Source organism: Cetorhinus maximus, chromosome 3 (assembly GCF_964194155.1).
Source record: "Cetorhinus maximus chromosome 3, sCetMax3.hap1.1, whole genome shotgun sequence".
NCBI lineage: Eukaryota > Metazoa > Chordata > Chondrichthyes > Lamniformes > Cetorhinidae > Cetorhinus > Cetorhinus maximus.
Window position 1 is genome coordinate 125,314,261 of NC_135881.1, and position 19,228 is coordinate 125,333,488.

General features: G+C 40.9%; 1 protein-coding gene across 6 annotated transcripts in view; it reads right to left on the minus strand.

Moving 5' to 3' along the window:
- The window catches only part of fam133b (family with sequence similarity 133 member B), a 112,040-nt gene extending 95,266 nt beyond the window's left edge, over window positions 1–16,774 (minus strand). For 3 of the 6 annotated variants that reach the window (XM_078538932.1, XM_078538930.1, XM_078538936.1), the window contains exons 1-4: window positions 16,649–16,774; window positions 7,759–7,856; window positions 3,768–3,846; window positions 1,509–1,583 (exon numbers count right to left, since the gene is read on the minus strand). In XM_078538932.1, coding sequence (XP_078395058.1) covers window positions 1,509–1,583; window positions 3,768–3,846; window positions 7,759–7,856; window positions 16,649–16,672 — 276 coding nt within the window. In that variant the 5' untranslated portion in view covers window positions 16,673–16,774. The remainder of the gene's footprint in view (window positions 1–1,508; window positions 1,584–3,767; window positions 3,847–7,758; window positions 7,857–16,648) is intronic. The other 3 variants (XM_078538935.1, XM_078538934.1, XM_078538933.1) reach the window with 1 other exon arrangement.
- Between the last annotated feature and the right edge of the window lie 2,454 nt (window positions 16,775–19,228).

Genomic DNA, 19,228 nt, shown 5'->3' on the forward strand with positions numbered 1-19,228 from the left:
AGAGCAATAGGTTTCAGCATGTCACATGCCCAACTAACCACACGAAAATAACCCAGCAATTTCTTGTTTTTAAACTGCAGCCATGCTTTAGGCTGATGGCTTTAAAAAAATACCATCTCAAGTTCCTTCCTTGACTCATACACTGCAAGATTGATCCATTCCACTGATCAACTTTGACGATCCACAATGCTTTCAGTGGGTTATGTTACAATTTTGAGATGGTCGAGCACCAGCAATATGTCGAGGGTTACTGCAGACGCAAAAAAGTGTACAACTGTTGCATCTGCAACTCGCAGAATGACATCATCTCCACTGTTTCTGGCTCAAATATTAATTTCAACATTTGATATCTGGAATAAATAGCTGTCAGGGGAAATGAGGACCACGTTGTTGTAAAGGCCCAACTGGTTTCATAAGCTCCCTTAGAGGAGGATGCCTGCCAGCCTCACCCAGTCTGGCCAATGTGCACTCAGCGACTCACTTCGACAGCACCTTCCAAATCTTTGACCTCTACCATCGAAAAGGAGAAAGGCAGCAGATGCATGGGAATGCCACCACCTGCAAGTTCCTCTCCAAGCCACTTGGAAATGTATCATTGTTCCTTCACCATTGCTGGGTCAAAATTCTGGAAGTCTCTCCCTAACAGCAAAATTGGCGTAACTACGCCACATGGGCTGCAGTGATTCAAAAAGGCAGCTCATCACCATCTCAAAAACAATTAGGGATGGGCAAGAAATGCTGGCCTTGTCAGCAACCCCCGACCCAAGAATGAATACACACAAAAAGCCCATTAACAGGTAGAGATGTCCTAGCTGGACAAATAGCATGAAGATTGCTAGTCTTTAGGTAAAGTCCAACACTACCCCTGCATACACTTCATGATTCTCAAGCTTTAGCTCTGCTGATCTGTCCCTGGGAGAGAATGAAGAGTGTTAACACTCTAACAATCAGAAGTTTTAGGCAAGCAGATTTCTCAGTGTCTCAGTTGAAAGATTTAAACATGCTGGTGGGAGGCTGTGTACATTATGCACCTGACAGGCCCACAAAAAAGACATTGAGCAGGACTAGGAGACATGGAAAGCAAACATAGGAAAAATACTGCAGATGTGGGAAAGTTTAAAGTTTTAAAGAAAACTTATGTTTAACAGCTTTAGGTCACTGAACAGTTAACTACTCTGCACAAAGCAACAGCTTAACATTTTCAAAGTAGGTAGAAAGTGATAAATGTCACAGGAAAGCTTTAAATCATGTTAACAGTGCATCTCAGCTCAGCTTTGGAAGAAGCCCCACTCTCTTATTATTTTAACAAGATAGGTTTTTCTTGAATAAAAGCTCTTTCTCTCAGACTTAGTTTAGGTCTTAATTTTGAACAGTTTGCAATGAGAACATATGAAAACAAATTGAGATTGTGTAAATTAACTTTAATTAGAACCTTGCAGAAGATAGAATTTCATTCCATCAGGTTTAGTTCCAGCTCAAAGCAAAATACAGATGTAAGCAAGTGTCACCTCTCTCTTTTTAGAAGAACTTTCATTTCCACCAAGAATCTTCTCCCTGTTTTTCTCAAGTTCTCTTCTCCATTTCTGAAAGCAGTAAAACAAACCATTGAGTCAAAAATAGGACACAACTGTCACATTACTATTAATTAAAGTACAAACTGTTGTTCAGAGCTTCTACATTGCTAACCATTTTAGTAACTCCCTGACACCAGTTACTTTACCTGTCCATTACACTGATATCACTGCTTATGTGTTTATTTCGTATTTGTGGAGGAATGTTCTTAAAATCATGCAGAAAACCTTTGCAGCAACCTTCAGTTGCAATCATATTTAAAAAGAATCATTTTCCATCTGTGTCAGCGGTTTATTAAGATCTGCTTTATATTGAAGCAGTATGTATGGTAATGAATGTCACACAAAGTTGAAATTCTCATTTTTGCTGGAACAAAATACTAAGGTAGCAATTGTGCAAATTAATGCTATCAAATTAATAGCTCGAATTGTGCAGTAAAAACTAGGTGAAGCTACCCGTGCTTAATTATTGAAGAGTAAATGGACCAGCAGCTTCTGGTGACTGGATATCCGCAACCAGGAAGTTGGTGTCCAAGTCGCCCTGTTCCTCCAGAAGCTTCACTGTAACAGCATCTTGCTGAGGAACTCAACACTGAACAAAAAAAGGAGTGAGGTTGCAGCACTTATACGATATATACCTACTAAATTCGTCAGAAAAAGTTAGAGCTTTTCCATTCCAGTGCAAGCATTTTTTTTAAACCATGAAAAATCTTAATTACTGGCAAACAACCTTTCTGGCATTGAAAATTAACTTATAAATGTGGAGCCTCATTCTTTCAAATTGCAATTATTGTTGAAGATTTAAAATTTAAGACAACTGAAATTCATTTTTAAAAAGCATTTTCTTTGTTTCTTTTAGCTTTGTCTGTTAATCCTAACTTTCTTGCGTTTTGTGTACATGATTTTTCTTGAATTAACTATTCAAACTTACATTCCCTAGTTCAGACTGTATGCCTTGGTAAGGATTCTTCAATCTAATTGGTTTAGGAGATACACAGCTGCTTGTCAAGTTCACACTGTTCCTGATCCCCTGTACATTCTGTGGCACCTAAATGCATTTCTAATTATAAGTTCCAGTGAAAAAGCCCATAGAAAATCTATGGGCAAGTCCAAGTCTAATGAATGGCTAGCAACATTCATTTACTGCTGACTGCAAAATACAAGCAACTTGTTGAAGCTACTTAGGACAGTGTAATTAATCACCCAGGATCATTCTTCCTATTTACAACAAACATTAAATGAATTTAATAAGTCACAAAACAACTTGAAAAGCTTTCAGGCTTATAATAATTATCCAAAAGTATCCAAAGGCAATGTACAATGTACAAAGCAGAAAGCAAATGGCTTCATTTCAAACAAAAGGGCACTTCTATAATACCCAGGTGTATCACTGGGCTGGGGAGAGGGAGCGAGGTGGTCGTGCCAAGGAGGTACCAGGTCAAACCAGAGATCACACATAATGGGAAGCACTGTAATAGCTGCATAATTTTGATGAAAAATAATAAGATTTTTAAAAAGTTCAATATTAAAAAATGTAGCCATTCCAGAATGACTGTACCTTGAGGCTGCAGCAGTGGGTGAACAGGAGAGCATTGGCAGCAGGCACAGTGATTTTTTAAAGAAAACAGGAGGCAAAAAAAAAGAGGGGTGGGGAGGGGAATAAGGATACACTGAAAAAAGTCTAAAAAAAGACTTACTTAAGAAAACAAGATAGAGAGAATTTTGTAAATTAGGCCTTGAAACTGTTCAAAACACCGCCCAATAGCCAGAGCTTGCAATCACAGGCTAAAACACAAGATTTTTTTAAACCAACTACCAGAATAAAATGCCAACCATTGTGTGCCACACAGGTATTTCAGGCCACATTGACGCTTAACATTATAAATGCCATTTGCAATGCCACCTCCAAGTGCAAAAAGAATTGCATGTAATTATAATGAGCTTTCAATGAAATGTGCTCCTGAGATACCAAATGTAACATGTAATAGATTACATATACAGAACAATAAATCCTCTACAACATTAACCTTCAGAGAAAGAGCAAACAGGACAGAGAAATAAAGCGCATAAAATCTGAAATTAGATAAAGTGAATTAATTTACAGTTTGAACAAGAAAGTGCTTAATTGCAAGTAAGCTACTGGAACTCGGTATCTTTCAAAGAAGGTTGAGTCACCTTCTAAAAGTATTAACAAACCTCATTCATTTTCTCCTCAAAATCTGCAAGAGTTTTTGAACCTTTCTTCTTTTTCTCAAGCTGCTGTTTTAATTCTTCCCTGGAAGAATACAACATAAGTCATTAATCTTATTTTTCTGATCATGTACAGACCATGATTCAACAAATCTCTCAAAAGCAATGCCAAAGAAAATTTGGAGTAAATACTAAAGGAGAAACAAAGCACTCCCTTTAGATTTGGCTTCTCCTTTGACAGGCCACATTATCCAGTGCTTATATACAACCAAATGGAGGAGTAGAAGCACAAGCATTTTAACTGGAGCACAAAAACTCCAATGACTGCAACTCCAGAGAAAATGTTGGGCGGTTTTATAGTTTGGTTGCAATTAATATCAAAAAAGTTAGATATGCAATATGCTTAATCCAATTCTGCTGCAGCAGTACAATTCCTCAACACCCAACAAAAAAGTGCATCCGAATTAGGTACTTTTCTACACAAATGGCCGAAGGGTTAAGTCCAAATATACATATTATATGGAAAACACTTAAGGTAGTGGTTTACTGATTTTTTAAATTCACATTTTTTCTCAAATTTTTCAATTTTTTTGGGGGAGGGGGGGGAATTTAGTTTAAATTCTTTTCATCTCCCGGTTAGTAGCAAGTGGCTACTAACAAGATCAATACTACACACTGCCTAGATTTACTCAGCTGTCCAACTCGGGTTCTGATCTTCATAATCAACAGTGCTGTTAATTAAATTGGTTCGCAAATAGTTCAAGATTAGGATTTTCCTTAGTGCCTACTGAAAAGCAACTTTTGGATATGTACACTTGGTTACATGCCATTCAAAGCAGTGCTAAATTTAAGGGAAGGGAGGTGGCAAAAATCAGCTTTCAAATCAAAGCACCATTTAGCTCATTAAATTGCTAGAATCCTAAACATAGTAAAGAATGTATTTTAATACTGCAGCATAGGTCACACAAGGCAAAGATGCATGAGTATAGCAGCTCTTACAATGTTAGCACATAAGTGTTTCTTCCAAGTTGAATTGATGTTTTAAGACTTACTTTATTGTATTATAAAACAAGCTTCTGCTGATGTCTCAGCAAGCTAATTAATTGAATAGCTGAGCCACAGAGACCAGCAAGGTTCCTGGTGCAAATCACAGGCAGGTGCTGCATTGGCTAATAACAGACAGGTTCACTAAAACTGTGTGCCCAAAGAGAGGGGGAATGAAAGAAATAGCTAGAATCCTGATTGCTATCCAATCATCCTTGCAGGGGGAAGCATGCTCAAATGTCAGCCAACAACAGAACTGGGGTGTATCTGCTGCAGACTGTTAATACATACAGTGGAGGCTCCAACACAATAAATATTGACTATGTGAAATGAGGTGCTTTAGGGGAAAACTTGGATGGAAATATTCTACATGAAGAACATTAGAAATTGAGATCACAAATCTAGCATGCACACGGAGATACAGAAATCTTGTGTCGTACATGCATATCAATTTTTGGTGGCCTGAAACATACGTTAAAATGAGGCAAAATTGGGAAAACACTGACTTTTAAATAATGAACCAAATCAGGGATCATATAATCTGTAATATAAATAGCAAATGTTGGAAAAACTCAGCAGGTCTGGCAGCATCTGTGGAGAAAGAAACAGAGTTAACGTTTTGAGTCTGTATGACCCTTCTTCAGGTCATATAATCTGTTATCTGTTTAGTATAGCAAATATAAATAGATCAGATTGCCATTAGATAAAGGGAAATAAACCTATACCAATACTTTTTCTTCAAAATACTGCATCTTTGTATTGATGACGACGTTGATGATATGCTCACAATTCTTCACCATTTAAAAAAAAATGTCAATTTTCTCGCCAGCATGAAGACTCTAAAAGGTTTCAGTCTCTACCAGGGTACTAAGTGATTCTAATTATGGTGAAATGATATCTGGACTCCAAGGATTAGAGTCACACCTTTCAGGAGTTCAGGAGTGAAATTAGAAAACATTTCTACACACTCTTGGAAATCTCTTCCACAAACAGCAACTGACGCTAGATCAATTACTAATTTTAAATCTGAGATTGGTAATACTTTTGGTCAACTAAATACTAAGGGATAAGGGGCAAAGTCAGGTATACGGAGATGGTTCTTAGATCAGCTGTGATCCCGTTAAACGGCAAAACAGGCTTCAGGGGCTAAATGGCCTATTTCTGCTCCTGTGGTGCAGATCCCTTCATCCCACCACTAGGAGAAGGCTGTGGTGTAGTGGTATTGTCACTGGACTAATAACTGAGAGGCCCAGGGTAATGCTCTGGGGATTGGGGTTTGAATCCCATCATGGCACATGGTGGGTTCAATTTAAAAAAAAATCTGAAATTGAAAGCCTGATGATGACCATGAAACCATTGTCGATTGTTGTAAAAACCCACCTGGTTCACTAATATCATTTAGGGAAGAAATCTGCTGTCCTTACCTGGTTGGGCCTACATGTGACTCCAGACCCACAGTAATGTGGTTGACTCTTAAAATGTCCTCCGAAATGGCCTAGCAAACAACTTAAAAACAGAAAATGCTGGAAAAACTTAGACTCTTCTGAAGAGTCATAAGGACTCAAAACGTTAACTTTTTTTTTTCCTCCACAGATGCTGTTAGACCTGTTGAGTTTCTCCAGCATTTTCTGTTTTTGTTTCAGATTTCCAGCAACTGCAGTATTTTGCTTTTATCTAGCAAGCCACTCAGTTGTTACAGTGGGTGTACCTACATCACATGGACTGCAGCGGTTCAAGATGGCAACTCACCACCATCTTCTCAAGGGCAATTAGGGATGGCAATAAATGCTGGCCTAGCCAGCGATGCTCACATCCCATGAACAAATAAAAAAGATGTTCCCCAGGAAATAATGAGGACAAATTAACTATCAAGCTACCAAGAGCTGTTCAAGCTTGGAAACCAGGATAGAAAATAAAATGACTGGATTCCAGTTTTAAAAATACCCCAATTTTTTGGTATTAGTTTCTTCTATTTTCAATGGAAAGGGGTGTACTTTGAATTAAGTCCCTTTTGTACTTGAACCCTAGATCATAAACATCGCAGGATCTTATCCAAGTCGGAAAAAATATTTCTTAATATAATTACGCCAGGTATGACTAACAGGCACGCAATCATGTAATTTCCCCCTCTTCCCTGCCCCCAACCCCTTTCAGTTTATAACATGCTGTCCTTATACATCTCCTCCATTGATCTACAGAAGTCTTCTTTTAAGGCAGCTGGCAGGGATCCTTGGTAAGAGTGCTTCTTCCACAGAATTTCTACACCAAAATAAATGACAGTAACGCAAAAGTAGATGCAAAGTAGTAACTGCCTTTAAAATATAGGATGCTTACCAAAAAAATTTCAGTGTGACAAACTGAAACAGTAAATGGGTGATGCAAATCAGGCAAGTTGTTTACACATTTAACAGCACAAGTTGTTATGAAACAGACGAATAATTCCAGCTGCAGCTCCTAGGATGCACAAAATATTCCCATGTGGTATGATGTGGAATTCAAATGAGATTATTTAGCATACTAGATGAAAGTCAATGCATGCAGCAATAACGATCAATCATCCATTTTGGAAAGTCAGAATGACTGCAAAAAAGGTTAAGCTAGAACCAAATTTGTTCTCTTATTTTAATTGATTTGCGAATCAGAAATAATTTTAAACATACTTTTGGGACTAAATTGTAAATGTATCCATTTATTTGCTGTTTAAAAATAAAAATCAGTTTCAACAACAAAAATGCTTTCTAAATTAAGAGTTTGACAAGTTTCTGGAAAAATACCACATCAAGTAATATACATTGTACACATATATTACTTGCATTTATATAGTTCTTTGATATTGAAACATTACAAGGTACTCCACAAACTCATCATTCCTCACTACAAATGAAAGAAATCTGAGCAACAATCAAAATTCAAATAATATTGCAGAAGTGAAATAATTTTCTGTGTTTCCTACCAAGTAGGTCTTGGCCGACTCAAGTAATCTTGAATAGAAGGTCCTGAAGAAGGAGCAGGGCCTCGAGCTCTTGCAAGGGCTACTGGATTAACAAAGGCCTAAAACAGGAGGAATATTTAGACAATTGGAGCAAGGATTTATAAATATTAATTTTTGCAAACAATAAACAAAGGTGTTACAGGCCATCTGTTTATCCAAGTAAGATAACAATCGCTGTCCATTTATCTAATCTATGCTGTTGACTTAATTTTTAAAAGGCATTTTTATAATCTGTTTATCTCACAGCTTTGTCTCTCATAATAAAAACATTATTGAAGCAACCAGTAAAGTTAACAAAGAATGTGAATTCCACTGAAAACATCAAGGCTTTTGGAAACAGATTATCCATCCTCTATGATGGTAACAGTCCCCAGTGATAATGACAATCATGGGAGACACCTGCAGCTAGAATGACAAGGTTCACAAATGTCTAGTTGCTTTAAATTTGTTTTTGCAATTTCAGAAAAAATGGATATACACAATCTCACATGTGTGGTTAACTTTTGTTGCTAAACATTCCCTGCAATATTAATGGGGCAGTGAGCAGTAAGGCAATCCTTTCCCTCACATGCAGATTCAATAGTATTAATTGCATAATTAGACATGATATATAAGAAATTACTATAACTAATGCAAAACTGAGGCAAACTTAATTGTGACAGCATGTTTGAGTACTCTTATTATTCATCCTTTTGCTGCTACATACGACGATGCAAATTATCAATGCGTATTTGTGGAAACTTTTCTAGTTTTTGGGTGTGGTTTCCAAACATTGTCTACATTTCACTCAGGATAACTGCCTTATAACCTTCAGTTTAGTGGTAGCTTTGATACTCTGCTGACTGAAAAATGCTTCGGCAGTCTATCAAAGGCCATGGCTGCTTTGTAGCCAAGGGGTGCCCATGCCCCATCAGGTACAGAACACTACCAGGTGTGACTGGTAGCTGTGACATAAATAGACTTGCTAAACAAAAAAGCAGTTGTGGACTGAATTCCAATGTCCCTTACTGTAGTGTGGCGGGATAGTTGGTGGTGCAGTAGTCTTTAAAATGCTATATGTAGCCAATGATGATAATGCCAAGGCGAGTGAAGTTGTTGTGAAGAAATGAGCAGCAATGCCCCATAACCTGACAGCTGACAAGAGCCAAAAGGTAGCTGTGGGGCATGTGTCTTTGCATATAGACAGCGCGACAGACTGCAGCCTTAACCATCCCAGTAGCTTCACCCTCATAAGCCACTGGATCATAGAATGTTAGAAGAGACAACGGTGGTGGTTCAGTGCAACCACTGCCACAATAATCCACTCTCACGATATGTATCAGTAAATGTAGGAGGGTTCAACGATCTGTAGAGATGGGCGAGTGTCAATGAGGAAAGCATATTGATGCCAGTGGTCATAGTCAGACCTGCATGCAAGTTGCCTAGAATACGAGTCATTCAGTGCTGGATTTGAAGCAGCACTGTTTTTTTCACATTCCACTGGCAAGACCAGCATTATTGCCCATCCCTAATTAGCCTTGAGAAGGTGGTGGTGAGCTGCCTCTTGAACCACTATAGTCCATGTGGTGTAGGTACACCCAAAGTGCTTTAGGGAGACAGTTCCAGATTTTGACCCAGCAAGGTGAAGGAACGACGACAGTCCAAGTCGGAATGGTGTGTGGCTTGTGAGGGTGGGGGAACTTGCAGGTAGTGGTGTTCCCATGCATCAGGTGCCCTTGTCCTTCTAGGTGGTAGAGGTCACGGGTTTGGAAGGTGCTGTCGAAGGAGCCTTGGTGAGTTGCTGCACTGCATCTTATAGATGGTACACACTGCTGCCATTGTGTGCTGGTGGAGGGAGTGAAAGTTGAAGGTGGTGGATGGGTGGCAATCAAGTGGGTTGTTTTGTTCTAGATATGGAACTACATTCATCCAGGCAAGTGGGGAGTATTCCATCACACTCCTGACTTGTGCTTTGTAGATGGTAGACAGGCTTTGGGGAGTCAGGTGGTGAATTACTTGCCTCAGAATTCCCAGTCTCTGACCAACTCTTGCAGCCACAGTATTTATCTATCTGGTTCAGTTAAGTCTATGGCCAATGGCAACTCCTAGGATGATGATGCTGGGGGAATTCAGCAACGGTAATGCTTTTGAATGTCAAGGGGAGACGATGAGATTCTTTCTTGTTGGAGATGATCATCGCCTGGCACTTGCATGGCACGAATGTCACTTGCCACTTATCACCCCAAGCCTGAATGTTGTCCAGGTCTTGCTACATATGGACACGGACTGCTTCAGTATCTGAGGAATTGCGAATGATACTGAACATAGTGCACTCAGCAAACATCCCCATTGCATATTGGAAGGAAAGTCATTGATGAAGGAGCTGAAGATGGTTGGGCCTAGGACATTGCTGTAGGTATTCCTCAGGGCAATGTCCTGGGGCTGTGATGACTATTCTCCAACAATCACAACCATCTTCCTTTGTGCTAGGTATGACTCCAACTGTGGAGAGTTTTCCCTGATTTCAACTGACATCAATTTTACTAGGGCTCCTTGCTGAAATACTTGGTCAAATGCTGCCTTGAGGTCAAGAGCAGTCATTCTCACTTCATCTCTGGAATTCCACTCTTTTGTCCATGTTTGGGCCAAGTATGTTATGAGGTCTGGAGCTAAATGGCCCGGGTGGAACCCAAACTGAGAATTGGTGAGCAAGTTATTGCAGAGTTAAGTGTTGGTCGATAGCACTGTCGCCTTCATTGCTTTGCTGATGATCGAGAGTAGACTGATGGGGTGGTAACTGGCCAGGTTGGATTTGTCCTTTTTGTGGACAGGACATACCTGGGCACTTTTTCACATTATTGGGTAGCTGTCAGCGTTGTATCTGTACTGGAACAGCTTGGTTAAAGGCACGGCTAGTTCTGGAGCACAAGTCTTCAGGTACTACAGTTAAGGCCTATAGCCGTTGCTATATTTAGTGCCTTCAGCCATTTCTTGATATCACACTAGGTGACTGAGCAACCTTTCTTGCAATTACAAAGATCACCCTGAATGTGAAAGGGTCTAGGAAAGTTGTCCTAAATATTGCCTCCACTAACAAGGTAAATAAGTTACTCATTATGAGGACCAAAATCAGAAACTAAGGAAGATTTTGAATGTTAATTGTGGAATGTTTGTACTTTGTTGGACAATTTGAGGAGGACAGTAATGGTCACCAGTTAGCTGGTTCGATGTGAGGTGGATTGGCTGCTGTGGTGACAAACGCTGGTGTAGTTCATACATTCTTTTGGTGAGGATGCTCGGTGGAGAACATGGTCTTTCTGGTGTCGGGTTTGCAAATTTGCATTAACACGGTTGCCAAGCTGAAGAATTTTCCAACGGCTATAAATGAGCAGCTAATTATATGCAATTTCTACATTGTGTATTTATGCACGCAACTATGACAGGTCCAGAGGAGCAAAAAGGAAAGTTCTACAATGAACTTGAGTTCATAGAGTCATAGAATGGTTACAGCACAGGTGGTGGTCATTTGGCCAGTAGAATGCATGCTGGCTCTTTGCAAGAGCTATTCAGTCAGTCCCACAGTCCTGTCCTTTACCTGTAATCTGCAAACTTATCATCATCAGGTGCTCATCCAATTCCATTTTGAAAGCCACAATTGAATCTGCCTCCGGCAAGCTATCAAGCAATGCCTTCCGCTTGCTACGTGAAAAATGTCGTCATGTCGTCTTTGGTTCTTAAGTCACCTTAAATTGGTATCCTCTGGTTCTTGAACCCTCTGCTAAAGGGAACAGTTTCTCTCTATTCTGTCTAGACCCCTCATGATTTTGAACACCTCGATCAAATCTTCTCTTCTCTAAGGAAAGGGGCCCCAGATTCTCCAATTCATCCTTATGACTAAAGTCCCTCATCCCTGGAACCATTCTTAGAAATCTTTTCTGCACCATCTCTCAGGGGCGAGAATGGCCGTAGACAAAACATTCTGAAAATTATTGGCCGAAGAGGAGAAGGGCTGAATTTTTTTTGTGACAAGCCCCTCTTCCTAAACACCGCCCTCCCCCACTCAGCAGTTCCTCTTCCCAACTTCTCTACTCACTCTCTCAGCAGCCTGGCCTTTCAACAGCCTTAGAGCAATATGGAGTCATCCTGAGCCCCACAGGGCCCTCCATGGCCAGGACACCATGCCTGAAAACCAGCGACAAGTCACCATTATCAGCTGAGATTCAGGCTCCGCTACTCTCTCCTGGGTAGCTGGTTGCACTGTGTTAAAGCAAGTAAGTCCCTTAACATGTCAGCTTTATTCCATTTTGCATGAACTTCATTTGAGCTTGATTCAATGAAGAACTCATTATAAAGAAAAAACGTACCCATCTGAATTAGCAACAGGGGCAAGTTATCAAATTCATTTTAAAATACTAAATCATCTAAAGGCGGCTGTTCTGAATCTATTTCCCAAAAGTACTTTGGTTAATCAATAACACTTTTCTTAATAACTGCAGGTTTGATTTTCTATGCTGTTATTGCATTGTTTAAGAAAGCTTCTTGCATCATGAGTTTTTCTTTGCACTGGGCAAGTATTGCGACATCTTGCATTTTAAAGCTAATTCAGTATAACATCCCAATGAATAAAGAAAAAATCTTTGTGCCATGAGCTTTTTTAATGCAAAGAATTCAGTAAATTCTTTTATTGCTTGAGATCAGAAATCTGCAACACCCCCATGTTCCCTTCCAGTGCACAAGTTTAAACATCGCGCTCTCTTTTGGCTTGACAAATCAATAAATAATGCACAGTGCAGAATCTACCTCACTACCACACCACAGTACACACATACATTGCTTCCACCCCCATCCACCCACCAGGGCCAGGCAAACTCCAGCTCTGCTTCTCTCCACCCTCCCAGGCCTGCCAAACACGACTCACTTCTCCCCAATCCCCCAGGCCTGTCAAACCTCGGCTCCTCTTCTTCCCATCAACCCCCCGCCCCAGACCCACTAAACGCTGACTCTGCTTCTCCCCCACCAAGAAAGCTACCTATAGAGACCACTGACACTAAATGCAGATTAAACAATACCAATAGCAAGACAGAAAATGGGAAGCTATGACATTGGACTTGTAGGGATATGCCAAAAGGCATCATGCAAAGCAGTTCCATGCAGAGTTGAAGATAGTCTATGACTTACATAAAAGGGGGAAGTGGGACTGTAAAGGGGAAAGAGAGGGTAAAAATGGTGAGCTGGCCTCATTCAGGCTTGGACATACAGGGACACCAGAACAGGAGTCAGGCGTTTAGCCCCTCCGCCCTGTTCCATTATTAAATGGGATCATGGCTAATCGAGATTCTAACTCCAACCACCTGCCTTGGCTCCATTTATCCTTGGCTGGAAAAAAAATCTATCAATCTCAGATTTAAAATTATTAATTGAGCTTGCTATGTGGAAGAGTTCCACACTTCCATCACCTTTTCCCAATTTTTCTCCTGAATGGCCTGTCTCTGATTTTAAGATTATGTTCCCTTATCCTGGATATCCCTGCCAGCAGAAAAAAAAGTTTTGCTTTATCTATCAACTTGTTTCAGATTTTTTTTGGGGGGGGGGCGCAGGGAGATGGTGCTGCAGTGGTAACTTAATATAGCCTCTTTTGGTTCAAAACGGTTGACCTCCCACTTACTGGTATTAAAATCCAGCTGCCTCAGTTTCATCCATTCTTGTAATCTATCAATTCTCTTTTTAATTTTATTCACACATCTACATTACTTACTATGGTATCAACCTCTGTGTCATTGACAACATTGATATATGGCTCTTTATTGCAATACCCAAGTCATTAATAAATATAGTGAATAGTTGAGGCCCCAGCACTGAAAAGTGAGACACACCATGAGTCATTTCCTCCAATGCGAGTGCATACACATTATCCTTACTTCCCGTTCTCCACAGCCTAACCATTCTCCTAAATGGATCAATAATTCCCTTTCAATTCAAGAGCTTAATTTTAACAGTCTCTTATATGGAACCTTATTGAATGCCTTCTGGAAGTCAAAATAAACTACATGCAAAGACTTTCCCCCTGGCTACTTTGCTTACTTCCCCAAAAAAATTCAATTAGGTTCATTAGGAATGACCTATTGATTACAAATCCATGTTGGTTCTCTTAAATCAGCTAAAATTTCTCAGTCATACTGTCCTTAATTTTAAGATTCCAATATTTTCTCCACTAGATGTCAGGTTAATAGGTCTATAATTTCCTGGTTTGTCTCCTTCACCTTTCATAAAAGGAGAGAGTTACATTTGCAATTTAACAATCTAAAAAGACTATTCCTGAATCATGCTGCAAAATCTGCGATTTCCCCACCTATTTTCTTTAACAATTCCGGGGTGGTCATGATAATGCGTCAGTCTTCAGTGCCATTATTTTTTCCTAATACAGTTTTCTGGCTTAGTGGATTCCAGTCCTGATTCATTATTAGTTTCCCTGGATTGTCAGAAATGTTATCCTCTTCCATTAATATGAAGATTGGCATACTGACAGAGTCACATACAGCACAGGCGGTGGCCACTCGGCACATCAAATCCAAGCCAGCTCTCAGGACAGTAATCCAGTCAGTCCTACCCCACCACACTCTCGCTCTATCCCCATAGCCTTACTGGTTTACTTCCCTCAAATGGCCATCCAATTTCTTTTTGAAATCATTCTCTCTCCTCTACCATTCTTGTGGGCAGCAAGTTCCAGGTCATTACCGCTCACTACCTAAAAAGGTTCTTCCCCCAACGTCCCACATGCTTTGCTTTCAATATAGTCTGCCCCATCAAAGATCTATGCACAGGGACCACCCCCACCCCGGTCCCTCTGGCCCTGCACACTATTTAGAACAGTGCCCTTACGGACACATTGCCTCTCCCTATCTTCTATCTAAATGCATCACTTCACACTTCTCTGTATTAAATTCCATCTGTCACTTGTCTGCCCTTTCTGCATCCTGTTGCAGTCAACTGATATCGTCACGACACCTCCAAGTTTGGTATTATTGGCAAATTTTGAAATATTACTCTATGTTCCAATATCCATATTATTTATATTGTGATGGCGTATATTTTTTCATATGTTGTATATTCTGTGTTGGTAAGGGAAGATGTGTGTGTGTATGTTCAAAGGAAAGATATTTGGAGTCAAATTGTCTATGGAGTCTAAGGGATGAAAGAGTAAAGGTGTTAACTCTGCATTTAAAATGAGGCCTTACGTTAGATTTTAATTTACAAGTAAACCTTTGGGGTTAAGAGTTGAAATTGATGTGTAGCTATTGCATTTCAAAAGAGGTTTAAAGGTCTCAAGGAACATTTGCATCTTACAGGAAATAAGAGAGTAAACAGGGGCAGACACTTTAAACTTTATTGATCCAAAATAGAGATAAAACAGGAACATAAAAGGTTTTAATATTTGGGGAACCTGAGTTTAAAAGTATTAGTGAAGACAGTGGAGCATGAAGATGAAAGGGGGGAAAATGTATTGATGAGAACAGATTTTCAGCTGGAGTGAGTTGCTGTGGGGGATCTCTCACTGAAGGTCAGCTCCTTTGGTTTTGGCTGTGAAAGATTTTTAACCGAAGAAAACAACAGTCTTAGGCCAGGAGAATATTTATCCTGTGAAACAGTTCAGTTTGAATCTGCCTTTGGAAAACCACACCAGTGTGCTTTGATTCTGGGAAGTTGTGGATTGTACTCCTGTTTGCAGTGAAAGGAAATTTCTTGATTTGGGTAATATTTCTTGGATTTTTCAGTTAAGACTGTATAAGGGCTGTTGCCAAAAAGTTAGTTTCATTGTGCGCCTTTGGCAAAACATTTTTGGGGGTTATTTTGTAAGATCTTTTCCAACTGTATCATTTATCTTGTGTTTAAGTTTTCTTTTTTCTTTTAATAAACATTTAAATTCTTTGAATTTTAAAAGTTATCACTGAAGTCCTGTGCTTGTGTTCAGTAACTATCCCTCCACCTTTCTACAATAAAAAACAGATTACGGTCAGCCGTTGTGGATTTCAATTTCAGATCTGGCTTGCTCAGCATTATCAGCTGTGGTTGTAACATTATATCTCAAAAAAGAATCATCCACCCTAGCACTGACCCTCGGGGAACACCACTGACTACCAGACTGAAACACAAAAATTTACCGCAACTCACTGCTTGCTGTCCTTAAATCAAATTTTTTATCCACAATGACACTGACCCTCCTATCCCAAACGCCTGAATTTTGTTGAGCAACCTTTAATGTGGTAATTTGTCAAGTGCTTTCAGAACACCTATATAGACAATATCCACAGCTTTCATTCCATCAAGCTTTTCTGTTGCTTCATTAAGTTAAATTAGTGAAGCACAATTTGCCTTTTACAATTCTGTGTTGGCTCTTCTTCATTAACTCAAACCTCTTCAAGTGCCTGTGAATTTTTTTCTGATGGTTTCTAAAACCTTACCCACCACTGATGTTAGACTAACTGGCCTGCAGTTGCTATTATTGTCCTTACACCCTTTCCTGAATAATTGCCACTTTTCAATCGTCCGGCATCTCGCCCATATTTCAGGAAGATTGGAAAATTATGGAAAACCCTTCCACTATCTACACTTCCACTTCCTTTAGCACCTTGGGATGCAAGCCATAAAGTAACTAATCAACACGTTTACCATTTGCTTTCCTGCATTTGCAATATTACTCGCTTGATCTGTTTTTAAAGGGCTGATTGCCCTTGAGTTCCTTGGCGGGTTCCAGCAGGGAGCGGCTCCCACAGGGCCAAGACTGCCCACCTTCACCTGCCTGTGATACTGTAGCCCAGAGACCGGCCAGCGACAACTCACTGATCCAGGTTTAAGCCCCGGGGCCGGTACTCACCACTCGGTTATCCCGCTTCCCCATGTTTTTCTGCCCCACAAGCTGCACATACAACGTCCCTTTTGGAGCCAGCCCCCGCTTATCCTCACGCGCCTGCGCAGACCAGCCACATCGCCTTAAAGGGGAAACGCCCGCCCCCAGCGCGCCTGCGCGGCGCAGTGACGTCACCTGTGCAGGAAGTGGCGTACCCAGTTTGACAAACGGATTTCCGGTAGCTGGGACATGCGCAGTAAAGGGTTGGATTTCAATTCGGAATGAACTCTTATTTCCAGTTAGTTCACTCTCTTTTCTTGGTCTCTCTCTCTCGTGGGTTTGGAGGCACGAATCACAGTTACTAACAATTTTCAGAAGGTCGAATACCCGTTTTGGTTTTGAGATTGGGATAAAAACAATAAGGTTACTGAGAAATGAACCATCTCTGATGTTTAAATTGTAAATGTTGCTGCTAATATTTCCCTGATGAAAATTTGCCCGGAAATTTTTGCTGTCAAATATGTTGGGAAGTATATGTTACGAGGTGTGGTAAGATCTCAGTAGATTTTTTTAAAAAACGGTATCCGATGCTGCTGTGCCACGGAAAGAAGTATTGAAGTAGCACCTGTCACATCCAGTGGACACTCCAAATGTTTAACAACCCAATGGGTTGAAATGTTGTAAATCCTCCAGCCACTTCTGTCCAGCAAGGTTCCAGAAGTAATTGGATACTTGGCTAGATAATCTCTTTTGCTGATGATGGATAGCCAAGACGCTAAGAGAATTCCTGCTGTCTTCAAATACAGCCATGGGATCTTTTGTATCCACCTCAGCAGGCAGTAAATGATCATCTCCAACAAGAGAGAATCTAACCATCACCTATTGACCAGAAACTGAACTGGACTAGCCATATAATTACTGTGGCTACAAGAGCAGGTCAGAGGCTAGGAATCCTGTGATGAGTAATCCACCTCCTGACTCCTCAAAGCCTGTCCACCATCTACAAAACACAACTCAGGAGTGTGATGGAATATTCCCCACTTGCCTGGATGAGTGCGGTTCCTAGGACACTCAAGAAGCTTGACAAGTGCATCTTGTCGATGGTACACAGTGCTGCTACTGTGTGTCGGTGATGGAGGGAGTGTATGTTTGTGAAAGGGGTGCCAATCAGGCAGGCTGCTTTGTCCTGGATGGTGTCAAGCTTCTTGAGTGCCCTAGGAGCTGCATTCATCCAGGCAAGTGAGGAGTATTCCATCACACTCCTCACATGTGACTTTTAGATGGTTGACAGGTTTTGGAGAGTCAGGAGGCAAATTACTTGCTGTAAAATTCCCAGTTTCTGACTTGCTCTTATAACTAGAGTATTTATATAGCTGGTCGAGTTAAATTTCAAATCAGTGACGACTCCCAAGATTTTTCTTCATTATTCATTCACGGAATGTGGGCTTCACTGGCTGGGTTAGCATTTATTGCCCATCCCTAGTTGCCCTTGCGAAGGTGGTGGTGAGCTGCCTTCTTGAACCGCTGCAGTCCATGTGGTTAAGGTACACCCACAGTGCTGTTAGAAAGGGAGTTCCAGGATTTTGACACAGTGACAGTGAAGGAACGGCAATATATTTCCAAGTCACCATGGTGAGTGACTTGTAGGGGAACTTCCAGGTGGTGGTGTTCCCATCTATCTGCTGCCCTTGATCTTCTAGATGGTAGTGGTTGTGGGTTTGGAAGGTGCTGTCTAAGGATCCTTGGTAAATTCCTGCAGTGCATCTTGTAGATGGTACACACTGCTGCTACTGTGCGTCGGTGGTGGAGGGAGTGAATGTTTGTAGATGTGGTGCCAATCAAGCGGGCTACTTTGTCCTGGACGGTGTCAAGCTTCTTGAGTGTTGTGGGAGCTGCACTCATCCATGCAAGTGGAGAGTATTCAATCACATTCGTGACTTGTAGATGGTGGACAGGCTTTGGGGAGCCAGGACGTGAGTTACTTGTCGCAGGATTCCTAGCCTCTGACCCGTCCTTGTAGCAACAGTATTTATATGACTAGTCCAGTTCAGTTTCTGGTCAATGGTAACCCCCAGGATGTTGATAGTGGGGGATTCAGTGATGGTAATGCCATTGAATGTCAAGGGGTGATAGCTAGATTCTCTCTTGTTGGAGATGGTCATTGCCTGGCACTTGTGTGGTGTGAATGTTACTTGCCACTTGTCAGCCCAAGCCTGGATATTGTCTTGTTGCCTTTGGACATGGACTACTTCAGCATCTGAGGAGTCACAAATGCTGCTGAACATTGTGCAATCATCAGCGAACATGCCCACTTCTGACCTTACGATGGAAGGAAGGTCATTGATGAAGCAGCTGAAGATGGTTGGGCTGAGGACAATACCCCGAGGAACTCCTGTGGTGATGTTCTGGAGGTGAGATAACTGACCTCCAACAACCACAACCATCTTCCTTTGTGCTATGTATGGCTGCAACCAGTGGAGAGTTTTCTCCCTGATTCCCATTGACTCGTTTTGCTAGGTCTCACTGGTGCCACACTCAGTCAAATGCTGCCTTGTTATCAAGGTCAGTCACTCTCACCTCACCTCGGGAGTTCAGCTCTTTTGTCCA